We start from the raw sequence: 16567 nt of genomic DNA on the forward strand, positions 1-16567 counted from the left end.
AGCAGCCGTGTGGGAAATGAGAGGAGGCAGATGGAAGTGGTGCCCCACTCCAGAGCAAACCCATGAGGACCAGCCAGGGCACCTTTTAGTTCCTACTCTAGTTTATCTTCAACAATATAGAATCATAGAATCACAGAATGGTGAGGATTGGAAGGGACGTTTAGAGATCATCCAGTCCAACCCCCTGCAGAAGCAGAGTCACCTAGATCAGGTCACACAGGGTTGTGTCCAGGTAGGTTTTGAAGACCTCCCAAGGAAGGAGCCTCCACACCCTCCCTGGGCAGCCTGTGCCAGGGCTCCCTCACCTCAACACTGAAACAGTTTGTTCTTATGTCTAAATGGAACTTTTTGTGTTCCAACTTCATCCCATCACCCCTTGTCCTGTTGCTAGATACAATAGAAAAAAAGTGCTGCCCCAACATCCTGACACCCACCATTTAGATATTTGTAACTATTAATGAGATTCCCCCTCAGTCTCCTCTTCTCCAGACTAAACAGCCCCAGGTCCTGCAGCCTTTCCTCATAAGGATGTTTCACTATTTTAAGTACAACACTAGGAAAAACTCACTGATAACAGGAGGAGATATAACAAGAAGTCCCAGTTTCTCCTCTCAGAGTGGGGCAATACATTACACCAGATTTCTGTTTCATGAAACAGCAATTGGGACATAATTAAATAATACTAATAATTTTCAGTGTAATTTGCATCTGGTTCTGGTTTTGCTTTGGATGGATAATTTCTTATCTACCACAAATCACTTTCAAGACCTAAAAAACACTGGCAGATCATTTTAACCAGCCACCCTCAAGACTGTAAAGACTGAGCAGCTCTTTTGCTGCTTAGAGGGGAGTGAAAAATGCAATGCAGAGAGTACAAACCCAGCACAAGCAGAGTCAGAATCCAACGTCAAGCTTAATCATAACATATATTACACAAATTACTTTGTAAGTTTGTCTTGTTCAGGAGAAAAAATTAGCAGCTCTGTAAAACAGAAAGCTAGGAGACTACAAGGTAAACAAAGCAAGTGTCTGGGGGAATTGATCCAGAGAGGAAGTACCTTGGCACTTGTGCAGTATTGACAAAGTGGCACAGGACTGTCACGTCTGCAGCAAACTATCCTTGTTTTCCATAAATGATTCACTTTGTTACACTTCATTACCCTTGTCTGGTTCGTAGAAATGTCAGCATACAGGTTAGGGGTAAGCTTAGCTCATTCTGAACCTTTATGATGTTGCTTTAGATACCAAACCAGTGTCTCAGGGGTTTTGTAACCAAATGGGGACGTGGTTTAGTGGTGGCCGTGGCAGTGCTGGGTTAACGATTGGTCTCTGTGATCTTAAAGGTCTTTCCCACTCTAAATGATTCTGTGTCTCAGTGTTTTCCTGACACTTTTAAATTGTCAATACAATTCCTCTACTTCTGATTTCAGCAGCCAATAGAAGTGGCTTTAACAAGGTACACTCAGGCAGCTTCTCCTTGCAGGCAGTGGTTTGAGCTTCTGCTGATGCTCTAGAGCAGGCAGACCACAGATCCATGTTCAGCCTCATCTCAAAATATGGGTAGGTTAAAAGGTACAGCCTCACCACTTCTGGATTCCCAAAGATGAACAATTTGGGAAATGACCAAGGACACAATCCTCCTTTGTTTTCTTTCTGGTTTACTTTCCAGCCTACACTTTGTACAATCCAACTTAGACCTGTGCCTCACTTTCCCTCTGAAAATTTAGCACCAAAAACTTCAGGATCTTAGCATTAGAAAAAGGTCAGTTGATATCTTTGATATCAGCACAGTACTGAGACTCTGTCACATTTACTTTAAGCTGTAGGTGATGGTGACTGTAGCATCACAAACACTTCATAGGTAAGAACTGCACTTCTGGTTCAGGAGGACAAATAAAGCTAGCAAAGCAGGAGATATGGCCCAAAATACAGGGTAAGGAAAGAAGAGAACTTCCAGTAAAGCATCACACCACGAAAGAGCCCACTTTAGTTAAAAAACAGAATAAACCAAGTACTTCTTTCACAGCAAAAATAGTCAGTCAGTAGGCTGATAGTAACATCAAGGGTTTCACTCTTCTGTATGACTGAAAGAGCACATAAAACCCCTAATCTACAGTCAGTACCATCCCAGATGGCTAGAAAGATGAGACAGGAGCTGGAAGAGTAAACTGGTATGTTTTCATCAGGGACATCAGAAAAGACTTTTGGAAAGAGTTTAAGTAAAAAGTGCTCCTTGGCAAGAGCTATTCCAACTGTCTCTTGAACAATTTTCTGAGCCATTCACTAGACATGATGGGAATTCAATCTTCTTGCAGTCAGTTCCTGCTTAATCCATCCTTAAACTGTAGCTGGACTTAAAAATATGGAGTTTGGCTTTAGGGGTTTTTTAAAAGCAAACATTTCATTTCAAAAATGCATATAAAGGACAAATCAGTTGATCTTTGTGGAAGGACTGGTGAAAATTGCAATCCCAGATGATGGGTCAGCTGAAGAGGTTTTTGTGGAGGCTATTCCAGCCAGTGACTTGCAAGGGTGTACATAAAACCACTTGTGACAAGTAAACTGGCAAAAGACAGAAGGCCTGAGACCTGAGGAGCTGAGAAGAAAGGTGGGAGGTCAGCTATATGGGTACAGGAACCATAAGCCATCCCTTCAGCTCCCAAATGACACAATCTTCTCATTGTCTCAGATAAGCAAAGGCTAAACACAACGCCAGAGCTGAACTCCAAGCATTAGAAACTTCAGGAAAGCATCTGGCAGTCTTTCAATGGTTATTCTGGTTGTTTACAAGGCTGCTGATCCCCCTGGGCAGTGTTTCCAGGTAGAACTGCTGTCATGGTGCTCAAGCCCCTTGCAGCTGTGTTGGTGAGGAGTCACCTGCTGCTCCTGCCCCCAGCAGCACGCCTGGAAGTGGGATGTGGGCAGCGACTTCTGCCTGCTTCTGCTCCCCCCATCCAGAGCTGGGGCTGTTCTCAGCACTTTCCAGTGCTGTATGAACACAGAGCCTTTTCTTCATGTGTCAGACACACATATCTCCCTGCTCTTTCTCTTTTTTTTCTGGACTTCAATAAAGTGTGCAGTGGGCTGCAGCTCCATTTGCTTTGATGGCAGATATCTTGGCATCCATGGCTTCCAATATTTCTGCAGCTCCACTCTGTTGGTGCAAATTGTCCTCCAAAGCTCTGGAGTCCTGTCTTTGGACCCTTCCCTGGGCAGCACAGGACAAGCCCAAGCTGTTGAGAACTTTCCCTCTGAGCTCTGCACAGCCAACCACCACCATAGGGTTTCAGATGTCATAACAAGAAGCACTAAAGTTATCCCAGGTAGGTGAAAACATAAATATTACCAGTGCAGGTGGCTCTCCTGACATTGAGCATACTCTTGTACCTTGAGGCTTTAATCCTGCACACACTCACACACATACCTTTGCTCTTGTAAATAAATGCTTGGGGACTGGGCTTTGGCTGATCAGCAAGTGATCTGCTCATGTATCAGCTGCCATCAGCTGCATTCTGCTTCTAATTTAGCTAAAGATTTCTTGAAGTTTCATCTTCAAATTTAAACAGCTTGTAAAAAGCTTCATTCACACTGAATAAAAATGAGAACTCAGTTTTCAAAAAGCAGCACAACAACTTGATGTTCCACAGGAATCAAGACCTAAGCCTGCAAGATACAGAGGGGATTTGCTTGCAGGAAGCTGGTAGGTGCTTCAGCAGCTTGGGGATCTGAGTTTCTGAAGAGCCTGGCCCTCCCTATCAGTTCACCTCATAAATTGACTAAGCTGTGAAATAAAGAAAAAGACAAATTTCTGTTTATCTCACTGGAAAACACAGGTTGTATTTTCTGCTATTTAAAGCCAAAGGGTCAGAGAGGGAGTTGTCTGCAGTGACATGAGCTGAAATATGATTGTGAAAACATAAAGATGGAAAATGCAACGTACCTTGCCAATTATATGCCACAGCTAAGATTATTTCACATCTCTCTATAGAGCTCATAACTCAGAGCTAGGAAAAATGAAGAACAGAGCTCATCCTCTGCCTCTTTTGGGGTGTGCCATCTCCTTCCCCAGTAGGCTATGTATGGTCTCTCAGGAGTGTTTTATTTATCTGTCTTTAACCCAGCATGTATGATTAATAAAAATGGTAGCTTAGAGGAAAAAAAAAAGATCACTGAAGCATCCTTCTCCTATTTTCCTTCCCACTCCTGTAATGGTTCAAGGTTTTGAAGGGTTTGGTGCTTTCAAATACTGGACTGACTCAAAATGCAAACCACAGTTCCCTACACATCGGTAGCACCTTCCTCACAAAGATTAACACCAATCAATAAGTAGAGTTGCTCTAAGGAGGGCTTGTAAGTTGCTTTGAGGGATCAAGGCACTGCCCACTGTCACAAGCCTAAGTTTTTGCCACCAGCACGTGAAATTCTTGGAGAGGAGACACTCTGGTTGCAGTGACTATGTTTGAAAATACCCCCTTTAAGCTTATACAGTTACTACCCAAGGCACAGGTGTTGCAAAACCCACAGCCAGGACACGGGATTGTCCCCTTTTCAGACAGCTCCTGGTCCCTCCACACCACTGCCTTACCTCAGGACGTGCCACACACTGACCCTGTGACAGAACACAGCTCTTCTGCCTTTCCCATGAAAGGTAAGCTTTCTGCTTCCCTGAAACATGTACTCACAAGACACATCTGAAGGCAGGTATGAAAACCTTCTGATGGGAATTCCAACGGCAGTGACCTTGGGGCGATGTTTTATCTTACTGTGACAGTCTCTGCTGAGCAAGATTGACTTTTTGGCATAAAGCAGCATGTTGGGGTTTGGATGTTCAGGCCATATTTCAGCCTGGCCTCCGTTTTGCCTGCAAATAACTGTTCTTGTGCAAGATACTGACATTAAAAACTGCTTATAAGAGCTGGAAACAGCACAGAGATGCAAATCCTGACCCTGCTAGAGTACACAGCAAGATTCCTGTTAATTACAGTATTTCTTTTCTGTTTATCTCAGGACTTTTTTTAACACCACTGATTCAGGAAGCAGCATTTACCAGTCTTTCTCCTAAAGAATGATCACACCAAATAGTGCAGCAGCACTTGCAACCTAATTTCCCACAGACTCGTGCAGGTAGTCTTCCATGGTGGTCTACCAGTGCTCCTGAACTTGGCCTGTTAGTTTGTAACTCAAAGAATCAGACTTTAAAACCTGACACAAGAGATTACACCAGCACTGAAAATCAACAAGCTCTAGAAAACGATTGAAGATGAAACCCTTTCTCAAACACACCTGTACTGGGATGTTTTAAAAAGCATTCTTCTTTAACACAGTCACCAAATTAAGCTTTACTGTGTTATTTTTAACTCTACCAGACCAGATAGGAGAATGAGCTAGATCTTGTTCTGTATTGCATCCTGGAAAAAGAGATGGTTTCTGTTACCTGCTGAGCAAGCCAGCTAGAGTTTGCCTTACAGGAGAGTTTTTGTTTCAAGAGGCAGGAATGGGACTCTCCACTCTTCCTTTACACTGTAAGCCATGGTAGCAAAGTCTATTTTAATATATGACTGCTAAATGCAATGAGCAGTGCACAGTGGGCTGTCGAAAGGAAAGCCAACAGCCCTTCCTCTGTTCACATGTACATTTGGGTGCATCTGCAATGATCCCAGAGTCAAGGCATCGTGCACAACATTGATATGCTCAAAAGTTTTAAGACTGGTTTGTCCATGTAGGTTCCTGCTTTGATTTCAGCTTTCCTGATTCACATGAGTAATGTCAGTTGGATGGAGGCATCAAGGTCATTATACTCAGAAGTCTTTCAGTGTAAAAGCAAGCAAGGAATTGGTGGATTTTAGTAAGACTGGGATGAACACTTGGTTGAAACAATTTTGCCACAATGTTCTTCAGGGACCTCCACATGTCTTCATAGCCCTTGGCTATTCCCTCCATCCTCTCCCATGCAGGGTCCCTGGCAGCTCCTGTGAGCCTGCAGTGCCTTTCCTTTCTGTACTCAAATGAGTTTCCACTTTGCTGTGTCCCTTTGTAGAGATGCAGTGGAACAGCCTGTGGCATTTTCACTTGGCAAGTCTCAATTAATAACAGCAGTGTTGCTCACGTTGGACAAGAGGATATCTGTAATTTTGCCCTGTGGTGCCAGCCTGGTGCTGTCCTCCAGATACCATGAAACGTAGCCATGTCCTCAGGCAATTAGTTGAGATAGCCACTCCTTGGCTGGTGATTCTCACAAACAGCAAAGTTACTGTTGACTGCCTGTTCATAAGGTTGCACACTGAAAAATGGGCTACCTAATGAAAAGCCTTTGCCACAGCACTTGCTCTTTCTGTGATCCATCCATCAGAGCCAAAATCTCATTTTCAGGTTCTATCAAAGGCATCTCTGGTTGCTCAGATGTTTAGGCTCAAACGACATTTCAGAGAGAGGTGGGCAGGAGTTTTTTAGGCTACTCTGCTTTAAAACATTGGTTTTGGTTGTGGTCACCCTCAGGAACAGAACTGCTGACCACTGTAACAAATGATGTCTGGTTTAAAAGTGTCTGTAATGGCAGCATTGCATCACCTCCACAGTTATTTTAAAAACTTCTCTTTGTGACTTTACATTATTAATAAGGTGTCTACAGAGCTATCTAGAAAAAAGAAGACAATTCCTTGTGTTGATCTTGATTGCAACTTTATCATTTCCTGTCAGAATTGGACCAAGTCCTCAGCTGGAGCAAACTGATGGCATTTTTACTCTGTTATTTCTCTTTGTGTTACTGGCACTGTTGTCACCAGCTGTCACTGTAAGATACCCACAGTATGGCAGGAGGGAAGAATCTCTCTTTCAAAGGACAAGCTCAATTGAATGATAAGAGGAATGGAGAGCCTATGCTGTATAACAAGCTGGAAGCTCAAGTCTGGACTCACAAACAGGCCATATGAAGCATGGCTGAATTTCAAAGGTTGCTGACTATAACTCTACATCTAAACTATCACTGAAGGGTGGGTTACATGTGAATGTGTTAAAATACAGATACATGCTACAGATTAGAACAGGACACGTGCTTTCCTTCTACTGACTTAAGAGTGTTTGGTCATAGCTAGCTATCTGCCTTGCCATCTTATAAACAGGAAGAGAGGAGCACAGAGCAGGTGAGTGCCACAGCCCCCAGCTGCACAGCAGCAGAGCCACGAGGAGGACAGAGGCCTCCTGAGTCACCCTGCAGTGTCTGAAAGAGAATGTCAACCATTTGGGTCCATTTGGGTGACATTCATAAAACAGGTTACCCAGTAAAGTACTGAAACCTGGTGTGTGAGAGATTTAGCTCTGTGAGCCATTGACATCGTGGCTTGAGAAATAGCTCACAAGGATCTGCAGTATCCCAGGGAACTGATTTGTATGGACTAACACACACAAACCCCATTAGCATAAGAATTGCTTAAGCACATCCTCCCAAACTGGTGTTGGACTGAGCAGCACAGTGGTAAGGGGAGACACAGCACTGTCATCCTGAAGCCAGAACATCAGCACAGAGAGAGAGCACTGATGCCACTCCAGAGGTAGAGCAGAGCCTCCAGCACAGAACCTGGAACAAGGTCAGGTGTGGCCCACTGACTTCATTGCAGGTGGCAACCCTGAGTACTTCCAGAGTAATAACTTTAAGGATGCAGTTGACTAAGAAATGTCATTGAATGCTCCCAAAGGTACTAATGTATTAGCTGCTGTTTGAATAGTATTCTGTAAGACACACGATGCCAAAGAACTGAGAATCTAGAGGTATTGCTAATTAAACAAGTTACAAGGGTACCACATCTTTGCCCTGATGTTCACCTGCACTGTTCTTGTGTATAGTAACCTTAAAATACATCCTGTGGGGTACATGGTCCTTAATGTCCCAGTTCTCTCCCTCTCTCCTGTTTAGGGAAAGGCACACAAGGCCTGATCTCCTCCCGTTTGTGAGCACCACAATTTGAGTTATGGCTTTACAGTACCCTTTTTAACCAGAGCAAAATATCAGCCTTTAATCCTCCAAACAGTCACCCTGACATAGCGGTCTTAGGGGAAAAAAAGAGGTGAATGTGGGGAGCAGACGTCTTTTCCTTACAGCTGCAGAAAGCTGAGCTGTGTTATATGCTCCTATGCACACTGATACAGTAGAAGTGGAACAAGGAGGCAGCCTGAGCAGGACTGGCCATATTAGACTATTCCACAGGGCCTAAGAGCCTGAATGTTTTCATCCTCAGGACACCAAGCATATCTCGTGAGCAAATAAAACTCACCATTGTAGATCTCAAACCTGGGTTTATTTCCAGTCTGTTTTCAAATATAGACATCTAACCCATTTACATCTGAAGGTTTTAGTTCTTCTCCACGTGAGTTTTACCTTTTGTATGCCATTCCACACTTGCTTGTGCTCCAAAACCAACGATGAGTCTGCCCTATCCATCTTAGCCTCGTAATGGGTAGCTAGAACATATTAAGAGTTATCACCTCAAAGGCAGATCAAAGTCTACTTCCTTTAATATTGACTTTCTTTAAAAGGACCTAAATATAACCCACTAGCTAAATAATTCAATTTTGGGATGGGGGAGGAACTGAGTGCATGTTTGTACAACAGACCACAAGAACTCCACAGCTTTATGATCTGTTGGAGATGAAGAAATCCCTCTCACATTTTCTGTTTGAGGAAACGTTACTCTTAGACTAAATGAGCCCAAATCTGTCAGCCATCCAAAAGGACTCTTCACTGACATAAGTGGCAAACACTTGCATGGATCACTGACAGGAACAGCTCTGCTCAAGGAATAGAAACAATGAGCTAATCTGAATAAATGGTCCATTTTCAGCTGTTTCACAATGTCGTGCAGGGTGGTTTTTACATTCCCTACTTGCCTCACTCTGTTTGATTATCCAAGGTGTTGAAAGATCCATAACTCCTATGGGGCTTTCAAATCTAGTCATCTTGTTCTCCTTAAATATCCCTTAAGTTTTGGAAAATACCCGTCTAGGGTGCACACATGATAAAATGCACATTCAGTTAATGCCAGGGGCTCTTGGGAGCTTCAGAGGAGCGTCACTGCATCTCTGCATCTCCTGAGAACACAGGGAGTGAGGCACCCTGCCATTTGCCTGTATGTGGCTAAAGGTTGCCTGGAGCCACTCCAGGCCAGAGGGTTTCCCAGCAAACTGGAAGCCAGGGCTCAGCTGCTGTGCAACTGCTTGGGGCTCCTCTAGCTTCTGTCCTCAGGCACACCTTCAGTTTTTATGAAGTGTCCGTGCTTTCTATCACTTTAAGTGTTGTATGATGGGGTTTCTCAGTTTCACACTTACTTTATAGATGGGGAGAAGGCAGAAAGACCTCAAGGCTGGAAACCATAGACTGCAACATCAACTTCTGTATGCATGGTGTGAGTGATCAGCTCTCAATGCTGGCTCTAACAAGGGCTATACCTACATTTAGAAAACACTTTTCCTCAGTCTTTGTATTTTAAGTGCTGTGGAATCAGCAAACACCAAGTTCCACTGCTACATGTTTTGCAATACGGAGGAATGAGAGCTTCTGCCATTTCCTTGGGTATTTGTGTTTGCCATTATTAACGCTGTTATAGTTAGGAATTTCAACATATTTTGTACTGCTGCAATAACTGGGAAAAAAGAAATATGGAAGCTGGTAATGTCATCTTCTGCCTGTCGACTGAAGTGCCGTGACATCTCAAATCAGAACACACAAGTTCTTTCTGGTGGCAGAGAGGTCAGATAGATATAGCTGCTATAGAATAACTTCTAAATGTGATGGAAATCTCTTACTATGAGACTAATTGCTGGACCTTAGTCCCAGCAGGTTACAAACATCAGGCCAGTATCACTGCTGAGGTGTCTGCACTCCAGAAGTGTAATTCTAACCCTGCTCAGCATTCAGTCTCTAACCACTGCCTTTAACCAGCACCAAATTCCTCTTCCACACCCTCCTGTACGGGAATGAGGCTGCTGTCCTGCACACACAAGCAGAAAACCTTCCTGAGAGGATTTGTGAGAGCACAGCAGTGCAACACTGTGGTGGAAGCTAAGACAGGTGGAAGTGCTCTCCTGTACCACAGCAGGTATGCTGCCAGGAGGGAGCACAGGTGCTGGTAACGACAGCCCAGCACTCAGGTGAACACACTGAAGGTGACAGTCCTGCCCTGTGAGCCAACTGGTCCTTCCCAGCAGCAACAGCCTGTGACACTCCCCCCGTGTCCCCCCTTCTGGTGTCACACGAGCGGGACCCGGTCAGTAACGAGCAGAGAGGCCACGTACCCACTTTCAGCTCCTTCCCGAAGACGGTCCTCTCTCCCAGGGCAGAGCAGTTCCAGCGCCCGTTGCGGAACTGGAACTGGCACTCGTTGATGCCCATCTGGGACCCTTCCCCGATGACGATAATAGCGTCGGGCCTGCTCTGGCAGATCGCCCGCTGCCGGGGGGCGAGACCCGGGATCTTGTTACAGATGATGCTGGCGCCCAGAGCCACCACAGAGGAAAAACCCCTGCAACGACAAGACACCGGGAGCGGCTGAGGGGAGGCTGGTCCCGGAGGCGGACGCAGCACCCGCCGCCGTCCCGCACCGCGGGGCCCGGCCTTGGCAGGTCCCCCCGGAAAACACCCGCCTTTTCCCCCTGTCGTTTCCCTCTCCCTCCCTCTCTCCGCAGCCAAAGCAGAGATAAGGAGCCCGCGGGGCTCCTGCCAAAACGAGACCCAACTTCCTCGTTCGTAAATTAAAACGCAGGCAGAGCGGCGTCGCGTGCCCGGGCCACGCACAGGCAGCGGGCCGGGAGGGTTTTCCCTCTCGCGTGGAACGGTCAGAGAGAAGGGAAGGGGAATAAGCCCCGCTCTCTGACCCCAAGCTGCGCCGCCTTTCCCCCGCGGCCGGGCGCACCTGGCCGGGCCAGGGATGCTGCGCGCCCGGGAGCCGCCACCCTCCCCGTTCCCCTCCCCGGTGCGGGCAGCGGCGGCTCTCCCGCCCGCCAGCCGCCGGGGGATGCCCAACGGGGAGCCTGGGGCTGCCCCGGGCTGCGGGCAGGTGGCGGCGGGGGTCGGGCGAGGGCAGCCCGCGCCGAGGACCGCAGGCCGGGGCGGAGGAGGGTCGAGTCCCCCCCGGGTCGCGGCCCCGGTACCGCCGCCTCGCCCCCGAGGATGGCTGGAAGCGTGTGTCGGGGGCTGCGCTGCGCGGCGCGGTGCGGGGGGCGTGTGCGTGTGCTCTACCTGTCTTTAAACAAAAAATCATGAGCACAACCATCATAATTTTTTTTTTTTGAGACTTCCCGACTGAAGCAGTAACAGGTCTGGGCAGGTCGGGCTGCGCGAGAGACAGCGCGAGTGTTATAAAAGAGGGGAAAGAGAAAAAAAAGGAAAAAGTTACTTACCCGATCTTGATATACACAATCCCCAGGCTCAGGAAGATGTGGAAGATCCAGCGCCTTGTTTTCCTGTTCATATTCCTAGCTTTGCCGTGTCTCCGACTCAACGTGCGAAACGGAGCCCGCCGCGCTCCCGGCCCGGGGCCGCTCCGGTCACGGCCGCTCCCGCCGCGCCCCGCTGCGCCCCGGCGAGCCCCCGCCGGCTCTCACCATGGCCCTCGCCCTCGGCTCTCCGCTCCGGCCCGGCCCTCTGCCCCGCTCGCTCTCTTGTCCCTCTCTCCCGGATTTGTATGCCTGTCACACGCAGCGCCTTGTTGCGGGAGACGGACGGGGCTGCGGGATCCTCCTGAGCGCCGGCGGCTCGGGGCGCTCCCCCCAGGTTCAATGTTAACTATCTCCCTCCCCCCCCCCCTTTTTTTTTCCTCCCTTTCTCTCTTCTTCAGCTACTTGGGCGTGTTCTCCAAAGGAGGGAGTTGTCCAGCCGGGGGGGGGGGAGGGTTGGGAAGAGGGTAACCAGAAATGGCAGACAAACAGATCACCTGCCTGCGAGGAGGCTCGCAGCGATCCTCCTGCGGGCACGGCCCGGGGCACAGCGGCAGGGGCTCCGCGGGGTATGACCGGGGGGTGCCCCCGGGGCTGGCCCCGGCGTGCCGGGCGGCATGGGGCCGCCGCGCTCGGCCCGCACCCCGCGCTGCTCCGCGCCCGCGGCACCGGCGACGGCGCGGGGTGGGGGGGATGAAGTTTTTACTCCGCGATAAGCCTCCCGTTGGCCGGGGCTGCCGCGCACCTGGGGCCGGTTTTATGCGTTTGCCCCGGCCCCGACGCTCCTCCCCTCGCTCTGCCTCCCCGCGTGTAACGTGCCGCCGCTCTCCCTCCCGGCTTCCCAGCCGAGATGAAGCGGCGCGGCGGGGCGAGCCCCGGGGCAGCGCGCAGCATCCCCGCCAGCACCGCTTCGTCTCGCACCGGGGCTGCGGGAAGGTATGGAGGGGCGGCTGTCCCCAAGCCCCCCGTGCGCACAGAAGAAGCCCGGACGCCCCGACCGCGTACCCACAGTGCCCTTTCCACTTATGTGTTTTGGATTGATCCTTCTAATGACAAAGACAGGGACGCTGAGCCGGCTTGTCCCGCATGGCCATGGGCTCACGTCAGGTGTCCGCGGGACTCGGCCGTGCCACGTCCGACCCCACGGGGGAAGGAAGCGAAAGGGGCTGCCGGAGGGCTCTGCAGAGCCACCGTCCTGCCTGGGGGTGCCGGCTGGGGGGTCGGCCCGGCCGAGAGGAGGATCCCGGCGCCTCGTTGCGGGAATTTACACGGATATGGTGACTATTTTATTATCCACTCGAAATATTTCAAACAGGGAGGTTACCTAAATGATAACAGGGGTGTGGTGCGGGAATTGTTCTGCTGATAGCGTACTTCTGAAAATAACAACAAAAAAAAAAAGCCAGGGAAAGGCCCCCCAGGATCCCTCCGAGAAGCCGGTTCGAAGCCCCTCTCGCGGAGCAGCGAGTGGAGCGGCGGCCCGACCCCGCTGGCGCTCCCGCACGGCCCCGGAGCGGGGGTCTGAGCGGGGAGGAGAGGGGTGGCAGCCGGCCCTTGGCGAGGGGTGACCCGCAGTCCTGCCGAGCCTGCCTTGCTGAGCGCGGGGGCGCTGAGGGGATACCTCCCCATACCCCCCCCGCCCCATCACTCGGTGTTTCCCGGTGCAGCAGATGCTCTCACATCACCTCCCGCCGCGGGCCGGCTCGGCCCTCCCATGGGACGCCGGAGCTGCCGGCCCCAGGCCCGGAGCCGTCAGGGAGTGGAGTCAGGGAGGGGGTCGTCTCGGGGTGGGGGGGATGGAACACGGGGACACGGACACGGGGACACGGACACTGCGGCCGCCGCCACCCGTTAGTGCCGCCAGCTCTTTGTCATAGCGCCACCTGCCGGCCGCGGCCGGGCACCGGCGCCACCGGCACCGCAGCGACCGCGGCAGGAGGCGGGGGCAGCCCCGGGACCCGCAGCAACTGGGGGAGGCGGGGGCAGCCCCGGGACCCGCAGCAATTGGGGGAGGTGGGGGCAGCCCCGGGACCCGCAGCAACTGGGGGAGGCGGGGGCAGCCCAGGGATCCGCAGCAATTGGGGGAGGTGGGGGCAGCCCCGGGACCCGCAGCAACTGGGGGAGGCGGGGGCAGCCCCGGGACCCGCAGCAACTGGGGGAGGTGGGGGCAGCCCCAGGACCCGCAGCCACCTGGGCAGGAGGCTTGGGCAGCCCAGGGACCCGCAGCAACTGGGGGAGATGGGGGCAGCCCCGGGACCCGCAGCAACTGGGGGAGGCGGGGGCAGCCCCGGGACCCGCAGCAACTGGGGGAGGTGGGGGCAGCCCCAGGACCCGCAGCCACCTGGGCAGGAGGCTTGGGCAGCCCCGGGACCCGCAGCAATTGCGGTCGGAGATTGCGGAGGAAGCCGCTGCCCCAAGGCTTTTGCAGCCTCAGGGAGAGAGGAGCAGGCGGCGGCCCCGGAGCGCGCCCAGCAGCAGGTAGGGCGCGGAGAGCACAACCTGCACGTGTGGGGATGAAGCAGCTCGTAGTGATGTAATTCCAGTAAATTCCAAGCTCTTCGGTGGGAGGGAAACTCCCCCCAGAAAAGCAAAGTGTCATGAAGAGGCAGAAAGGCATTATTCCAAACGGCCTATCACCTCCTTAGATCAGCGAGGAACACGCTGTGATGATGCGGAGACTGAGCCCAGCGCCAGGCATCGTTCCGGGCAGACACCTCACACGGGCACACGGCGACAACGAAGGGAGGGGGAGGCAACTGGAACCAGAGGAGTTTGGAGAACTGGTATACCCTGCACACAACACGGGCAGCACAAGCATGCAGGGATGCTTACCCAGCTCTTGTGAGGCATACAGGGTAGTGGTTTGGGCAGGGCGGGATGCTCCTGCTTCATGCGTTACTGATAACCTCATTTTTATCGGTTCTGTAAGGAACTGTGGATGTGCTCAATGCACTCTCTTCTTTGCACATAAAGCAAAAGTTTTCCAAGTGTTAGAACACGCCCTGTCCTTGCAGCCAGTCACCAACACACACATTTTGCACACGTGGATTTGTCAATGAAGGATTTCATTTTCTGCTCCATGTAGAGCTCAGTACAATGACATTCTGCTCCCCTGCCTAAGGGCTGGGGACAAACCCAAACAACCACCAAAACACTGCTGCTGAGCAACAGAGCTGATGCTGCTAAGGCAGACGACTTGGGGACACACCATAGAGGTGGGGTCTGTTGGGATTTGTGTCACTCTTAGTACAATTGGTCATGTTGGTTCAATAGTCCTTAAGCAGAAGTGGGCATAAAAAATCTCAGGGGTTTTATCCTGAAACCAAACCTGCTTTCCAAAGATCAAATCTATCCTCAAAGTGAACCTCAAACACTAAACTAACTAGGAGGTCATTTTAGACGTGCTTCAGAGCTTTAGCCACTCTGCTGATCTGGCACATCAAACATGTTCCAGGAGCCCTTTAGTCTTCATTTTTTTGCTTTTTTTTTTGGTATTTCTGATGCTAAAGCTAGAGGTGTTTTGTCTCACTCAAGGCCAGCAAGTCATCTGTTTAACACAGTGCAGGGGGTATGGGATAGGTCAAGGCCAAGCAAATTGTTGCCTTAGGGTTCAGTCGGTGCAGAAAATGGCAAAGCCTCCTCAGAAAATTGAGATAAATAATTTACTGGACTAATCAATGACTTTCTTCTACTCTGTTTGTTCCTAAAAAAGTTGAGACCTAGATCCATGTGAGTATGTGCAGAGCATACATGGAATAACACCCCTGTGCAGATTGCAGCAGGGTAGCTTGTCTTGTTTGGCAAAGTTTCTCAAGCACTTGAATTACCATTCTGAAACGTTGCAGACCTTAAATGGTCCTTCCACCCATGTGGTCTTTCCAGATGAGGTCTATAGTAACTGTGACCTATACTAACTCATCTTCACCTACTGCCCATTCTACAGTGCATATATATATCCAGCTTCCCTTTTACACTATATATTTCTTATTTTCTAATCTCTGCATAATCCAATCAATAGGAGGCATTATGATAAACTATTTCTCTCACCAGAGTACAGCAACAAGTTATAGGCAAATCAGTAAATGAACACAAAACTTGCAACAATGATTAGAAAGGAAGGAAGGAATGGGGAAATGGAAGTAGGAATTGGGAAATTGCCTGTGGCAATTGAACGGGAAACTGGGCTTTTAAAAGGGTTGAAAAGAAATCCCAGAGCTCCTGGTTTGTGAGAAGATGTCTGCTGGTAAAAATCTGTCTCATTTCAGCGAGATCTGAGCAGGCTGAGAGTTGGGCAGAGAGGAACTTCATGAGGTTCAATAAGGACAAGTGCAGAGTCCTGCATCTGGGCAGGAATAGCCCCATGCACCAGCACAGGCTGGGGGTCAAACTGCTGGAGAGCAGCTCTGCAGAGACCTGGGAGTGCTTGACTGATAATAAACTAGACATGAGCAGCAATGTGCCCTCCTGGGCAAGAAGCCAATGGCATCCTGGGGGCATCAAGAAGAGTGTGGGCAGCAGGTTCTTCTCCCCCTCTGCTCTGCCCTGCTGAGGCCTCATCTGGAGTCCTGTGTCCAGCTCTGGGCTCCCCAGCTCAAGAGGGACAGGGAACTGGCATAGAGAGGCCAGTGCAGGGCCACCAAGATGATCAGGGTTATGGAGCATCTCTCAGCAGGAAAGGCTGTGGGACCTGGGGCTGTCCAGCCTGGAGAAGAGAAGGCTGAGGGAGAACCTCATCAACACTTCTAAGTACCTACAGTGCAGGTGGTGAGAGGATGGGGCCAGTCTCTATTATTCTGTGGTGCCCAGTGACAGGACAAGGGGTAATGGGCACAAGCTGGAACACAAAAAGTTCCACTGGAACAGGAGGAAAAACTTGTTTGGTGCTGAGAAGAGGGAGCCCTGGCACAGGCTGCCCAGGGAGGGTGTTTAGGCTCCTTCTTGGGAGATTTCCATACCCACTTGGACATATTCCTGTGCCCCCTGAACGAGGGGAACCTGCTTTAGCAGAGGGTTGGGTTGGAGGAGCTCTGCAGGGCCCTTCCCACTCCCACCATTGGGGGATTCTCTGTGGATCCTTCACCTGGAACAACTCCACAGTCCCTTTGCAGGAATGAAACACAGTTGTCTATGTTGTCAGGAAGCG

At 50.3% G+C, this 16567-nt stretch overlaps 1 protein-coding gene across 1 annotated transcript in view; it reads right to left on the reverse strand.

The window, feature by feature from the left end:
* Positions 1-12117, reverse strand: part of WNT7A (Wnt family member 7A) — a 40071-nt gene extending 27954 nt beyond the window's left edge. Inside the window, exons 1-2 of the mRNA XM_062008417.1 lie at positions 11389-12117; positions 10285-10511 (exon numbers count right to left, since the gene is read on the reverse strand). Coding sequence (XP_061864401.1) covers positions 10285-10511; positions 11389-11459 — 298 coding nt within the window. The 5' untranslated portion in view covers positions 11460-12117. The remainder of the gene's footprint in view (positions 1-10284; positions 10512-11388) is intronic.
* Positions 12118-16567: the final 4450 nt, after the last annotated feature.

The sequence above is a fragment of the Colius striatus genome, chromosome 15, assembly GCF_028858725.1.
Source record: "Colius striatus isolate bColStr4 chromosome 15, bColStr4.1.hap1, whole genome shotgun sequence".
Taxonomy (NCBI): domain Eukaryota; kingdom Metazoa; phylum Chordata; class Aves; order Coliiformes; family Coliidae; genus Colius; species Colius striatus.